This window comes from Corvus brachyrhynchos, unplaced genomic scaffold, assembly GCF_000691975.1.
Source record: "Corvus brachyrhynchos isolate BGI_N302 unplaced genomic scaffold, ASM69197v1 scaffold36, whole genome shotgun sequence".
Taxonomy (NCBI): domain Eukaryota; kingdom Metazoa; phylum Chordata; class Aves; order Passeriformes; family Corvidae; genus Corvus; species Corvus brachyrhynchos.
Genome location: NW_008238441.1, coordinates 821086 through 827147, shown reverse-complemented (window position 1 = coordinate 827147; position 6062 = coordinate 821086). Strand labels below are relative to the sequence as shown.

Genomic DNA, 6062 nt, shown 5'->3' with positions numbered 1-6062 from the left:
ATCGCACCTGCCCTGCTCACCGGGAGCCGCCAGCGCCCCTGCCGGCTGCGAGCGGAACTGCACCCGAGGGGAAAGGGCCCGACAGCCGAGAAGGCTGGGACTGGGTTTGTGATTGTTTGCTGTTACTGCCATAGTTATTGCTGTTTTGTTTGACTGGTTTTATATATATATATATATAATAGTAAAGAACTGTTATTCCTATTTCCCACATCTTTGTCTAAAGGCCCTTGATTTCAAAATTATAACAACTCGGAGGGAAAGGGGTTACATCTGCCACTTCAAGGGAGGCTTCTGCCTTCCTTAGCAGACACCTACCTGTCTTTCAAAACCAAGACAACTCCATACACAAAATTTCTGGGATTAAAAGCAGTCTCCTACTAGTAAGATACAAGCCCCCTTTACTCCCCACTCATTCAATTAATCTGTTTGCATGTACTGTCAGATCAGTTTAAAAAATATTTGAGGTGAGCTGCACATGGACTTTCAACATGTTGAAATTTGAAATATCTAGGAAGCAATGTCATAAAATGGAAATCTTGCCCAAGACAGGTGAGTGTGAATATTGTGTAGTCTGCCAAATGCTCAGGAGCCCAACAAAAGGGCTCATTTACCAAAAATGACCATTGAAGGCAGCAGACATGCACAGGGTAGTCTCACCAAAGAGAACTAATACAGGTAGTCTGATGAATTACACACACACACCTTTTCCCATTTAAGTATATATCACTGTATAGCATAAATTCAATTGTAGAGCAAATCAGATAGTTGGAAGAAGACACAAAAGCATTAACCTATATAACCATATAAGCAGCTAAAACTAATGCTGCTTACTCCAGAATACTGAGAATTTATTCTACTTTCCTGCACAGTACCTGATTTCCATTAGAGCAAAGCATTTCCGATCAGAAAAATTTCACAACCACGTGACTCAGGACAGACAGACTGTGTTGCAAACCCTTTAATAGCAATATATTTGGAATACCACATCTGTTTATTTCTCCTAACATTTGTCAGTTATTTATGAAAACACATGCAAAGGATAGCTGCCATTTAATATCAACACACTATTCCATGTAAAAGGATAGAAGGCACAAAGATTACAAATTGATTATACTGAATTAAGATTTATTTTATTTTACTTATCTTTAAAATTGGCATGCAGCTGACTAAAACCACTTAATTCAACATTTAAATTTTTAAAAAGCAGCTAAGAATATTCTTGCATGACACAACATTAATAGAACAATCCTCTGTAAAGTGTTTTTGCAAATAGTATTCTTGCATTATTGAATTTTTTGTAGATGCTCATCATAGCACTTAAATCTCCTGAGTTTCCACAAACATTGTTTCCATTTGTGTTAATGGAAGATGCGCACAGTTTTTTTTTAAAAAAATATGACATTACTGGTGTGAATAAGAAAGAATTCTCTTAGTTCTTAATGTATGAGATGCCGTGCCCCATGAACAATAATTGGGACTCATGTTCCTTTATGCCTCAAAACTGTTAAATACAATTCAGAACTGTTCCTCACCCCCACTATAGTAGTGCTTTAATTCTTAACCTCTGCTTATGTCAGTCCCTGTTGCTTTTTTGTTTTTAACATTTGGCAAACATGTTAAATAACAGCTATGATGCCATGGAACACCACTTTTTCAAGTGTTATTCACTTTCTGTGTTACTCACTTTGTCCTTGCCTCTTACTCGCTTGCTGACACTGTCCACATGATATATGAAGTCACCTAGGTCTCTCTCCACATAGGCAACGCAACCACAAATATGAATATGATTTGACTAGTGGTGCATAAACTTGCTGTAACAGCTTTCCCAATGTTTGGCAAAAGTCATCTATATTCTAAATCCCAGCAACGTAATTGCCGTGAAAGAAAATGCAGCCTGACAAAGGTGTATGCATGTACCCACAGCTGCACATTCCTAACTCATGCACTAAGCCAGCTACACTACACCTACACATATTGGTACATGCCAGTGTTCCAATTCTAATAGTGCCTAATTTCACCTATGCAATGTCACTGGATCTCTCCAGTTTGGGGGAAAGTTCAAGCTACTCTGGATCAGTTTCACCAGAAGACAGGGAATGTGTGCATTCCCCATCAGCGGAACCCTTCACCCTCTGAATAATGCGAAGAGTTCCCTCTTGCAGTCAGGATGTCCTGAAAATATCCCTACTAAGTAACTGGTGGTATACAAAGCCACCAGGCAAGAGGCAGCAAGTCCCTGCTGCTCCTTCCCATTGCCAGGAAAGGGGTACTAGACCAGGCAAACCAAACAGACTTCCCAGTAACAGAACCACATCCTCACCTACAAATTCATCACACCTCAGCTTTTGCAGGTCCTTTATTTCAGGTACTACCCTTCCACAAGTTCCCCCCAGCACAGAACTCTCCAAGACAAGCTCCTCACACTCCTTTTTCCAGATCACCAACTACCACAAACTTTCCAAGCAGAGACTGAGCTAAGCCACCCCAGCTGCACAGCTGCAAGACAGTAAACATTTTGCAGCAGCACTTAGTACATAGGTGCTTCATCCAAGAAGCCAAACCTGCTCACAACCACCAGTCTCAGCATTTTGAGACAGGGAAACTAAGGCACAGTTCAGCTATTGGGTACACAGACCAAAAAAACTCTAATAAAATATATGTGACCTGATCATCAGGTTACTCTCTAGGTAAGTTGCCTGTAAATCATAAGCAGGGTGAAGCCTTTAAAGCTAAGGTCAACTTTACTAGAGAAACCTGAAAAACTGGAATTTCATTTTAAATACAAGAAAAAAAACCAAGCACTTTTAAGACCTCTCTACTTTGCATTCCAAACTACACTAAACCCCCTATTTTGTAAGATGGAGATGTCAAGTATTTAAGGGATTAAAAGCTCAATCATTCCTTTGCATACCCTAGATCCAAAATACCTAGTATTGAAGTGCTCATCTGTGAATTCTAGAGTTTTATGGCCATTTATTTTACATCAATATGTGTTCCATGTCACACACCACTTTATTCCTCAATCCTTTACTCAAAACATAAGCCCTTTGCTAGTGTGCAGAGTACTACTTATGACAGAAAATTTATAAATATGAATATGAAAAACATCAGATTATATAAAACAGTAGTAAATTTACTGTTATCTCTGCAATGAAGGTAATGAATCCCATAACCTATTTTACTGGTCAACCTAAATTACAAGGGATTTTTTAATTAGTTGATTTATATTGCCTAATCAAGTAGGTGCCATTTTGTAACGTTTCTCATTCTTTACAATAATATATATTAATAATTTTAACGTGAGATATACGAGTCCTCCTAATGTCAGGTCTGTGTACCAGTGAAGAAGTGTCTTCATAAACATTGAGATACACTGACTCATTATCAAGAGAAGATTAAGGCTGCTGAGCACATATTTCTCATACTCCAGATAAGCTCAGCGTCATATAGTTTAAGCATGATCAATAAACCTGTTCATACTTTCAACACACTGAGATAATCAGCCACACAATCCCCATCACAAAGGCTGGAGCATTCTCAGGGCTAAGATTAGCACTTTAAAGGCGACACACAAAAGAAATGCTCCGTTTCGGCAGCAGAGACATCAGACCGGGCTAGTTCTGATTTTTCTTGTATTTAAGAGTACTACAGTTTAAAAACAACAGCATAAGATAAAACAATGACTACACTGTTTCCCTGAAATAGGTTCAAATGTCTCACAACTCTTACCATAATGACACTTTCCTTATATTTAAGTCATATTTTTTAACAACTCAGAATAGGTGGAAATACCTTCTCTTTTGGTAGCCTTAAGTATATTTGAAGCTTCCAGTAAAAAGACTGAAGCACACCCACATCTTGTCATAAGATTAGTTAATCTTAAATGTGAGCGTGCCCAGTACAGGTTTTTTACAACCAGGTTTGTTCCCTCAGCCTTTCTCCCTGAGAACAATAGTGACCATGCACATGGCACTGGATTCTTTCAGCCCCACCAGTAACAATGCCATGCTCAGCAACAACAACAAAAAAGACATTTAGAGGACCTGTGCACCTCTCTCTTACAGCATGTACCTACTGTAGCTGAAACAAAAGCCTACCTGCAAGCAGACAATGCAAGCTTAAAACTACTAATATTGTAGGTATTAGGCTGGAATACTATTGAAAAGTAGCAGCCTTTACAGCAATTTCCAGATAGAAAAGTCACCTACACTGCTACCTGTGCATTTTAAAGCAACTCTTCCTCCTTTTGAAAGAGCTGCTTCCTTAAATAAAGGCAGAAGGAATTCAGTACCCTGTGCTTAGTAGTTTTATTTCAGAGAAGGAAAAAAAAGCCACCTGTATATGCTAACACAAAACTCACAGCAACAATAGGTGAACAAAAGCTGCATCAGGATTTGGCAAGACAAAGGCATATTGTGAAGCTACTTTACACTGACAACCTGTATAACTACGTAAGTATTCAGATATGAATGATTCAAATTTATGTTTTAAGATTTTAGTGTAACTTTTTATGAAGACATTCAATTTGTATTAAGGCTAAGACTTCAAAGAATAAAACAAGACCAAAGCAGTATGATTTCATCTCTACAAGAACTCACATGAACAGAAATGCAGTACAATACAGCAGGTGATTTCAAGCTCAATTTCCAAATGAAATAGTCAGGAGGAGGAGATGTTCACATACACACTATAAAGAAAGCCTGCCAGCCTCAAAGCTTAACTTGTCAATTCAAGATCAACTCTACAAATTAACACCACCACAAACTTCTCAAATGAACATACAGAATATCATTATGAATATGGCTTAATCTGCACAATTTCTCTACGTTTCAACAAAAAGAGAAGACTTGACACAACATCCATAATAAAAATGGGAGGGGGAGGGCGCATCTACATAGCAAACAAGATAAAATTCTGAGTGCCAATGTCATTTAATATGTAACAGGGTATTTTGCCACAGGGTAGTCTCACAAAAAACATTCCCACCTTATTATCCTCATTTCTCTCACTTACATGTATGCTGGAGAAAGTGGCGATGACCTGGATGTTTTAAGCACAGGAACTGGGAATTTCCAGATAGCAGGAGAGCTCGTTTTCCATTTCAATGGCATGTTGTCACCACGGTACTACAATAACAGTAAACAGCGTTTCCATAACAGACTACCAACTAGGACTTCCATTCCACACACTACTGACACAGCAGTGGCTGCTGCTAAGAACAAGGAAATGATTCTGCCAATGCCCCTAAACCGATGCTTCCAATCTGTAAAACAGGGCTGTAAGGCATCTCCTTTTAAATCCTGCTGTCCCCTAAAGCAATATGATGATTCTATCCTTCTAACTCAACAATAGTGCCACCTCGTTAGGGAAGCACTGACTGCAGTATATGCTAAGAAAAAAAATACTGCACTCTGCACACCAGCACAATGCAGCTTTATTTAATAAAAGCAGCTAATTTTTAAAGAACTGTTTCTGGTGCTATTGTTCTACCCTAACAGGGACACTGCAGCACTGTACTATATTCTCTTCCTATTAACCTCATTTCTGACCAATAGAAGCAGAAACAAAAAAAATGGGTTTCATATGAAAATGAAACAACATACCTACTCAGAATACACTTGTCATCCTCTGAAAATTCTTCTTTTGAGCTGCAACAATATAAATGGGATATAAATCTCAGCATAGCCTTAGGCCACGGCTAATAGAGATCAGTAGCTAAATTCAGCAGCCTGTTTTCCTCCTGTGCAAGCTCTGACCAAACAATACAAGAATGCCATTATGGAAAAAACCCATTGCAAAAATCAGTCCTTCTAATCCATAGCTAAGAAGACAAAATAAAGCAGAAATCACTGCAGGTTTTCATGCTCTTCTAATAGCTTCTGGTTCAGGATGCTCTCATTTTCCTATTCTCATTTCCAATGAGGAAGAGCAAAATCTCATGCATTTTACAACATGATATGGGAACACAAATATCACTCTGTCTTCTGCAGTAGAGAAGCAGAGACTAGCAGGCTGTTAACAGCAGTCTTTGTAGGAACGCTATCAACAATCTAATTCTCAAC

General features: G+C 38.6%; 1 protein-coding gene across 7 annotated transcripts in view; it reads right to left on the bottom strand.

Annotated features, from left to right (window-relative positions):
* The window catches only part of KLHL13 (kelch like family member 13), a 92494-nt gene that overhangs the window by 34418 nt on the left and 52014 nt on the right, over positions 1 to 6062 (bottom strand). The window contains exons 1-2 of one of the 7 annotated variants that reach the window (XM_017736634.1): positions 5604 to 5692; positions 5014 to 5126 (exon numbers count right to left, since the gene is read on the bottom strand). The exons of 4 other annotated variants lie outside the window; for them this stretch is intronic. In XM_017736634.1, coding sequence (XP_017592123.1) covers positions 5014 to 5111 — 98 coding nt within the window. In that variant the 5' untranslated portion in view covers positions 5112 to 5126; positions 5604 to 5692. Of the gene's footprint in view, positions 1 to 5013; positions 5127 to 5603; positions 6007 to 6062 lie in introns of those variants that run through there. 2 more of the 7 variants (XM_008635538.2, XM_008635537.2) reach the window with 2 other exon arrangements.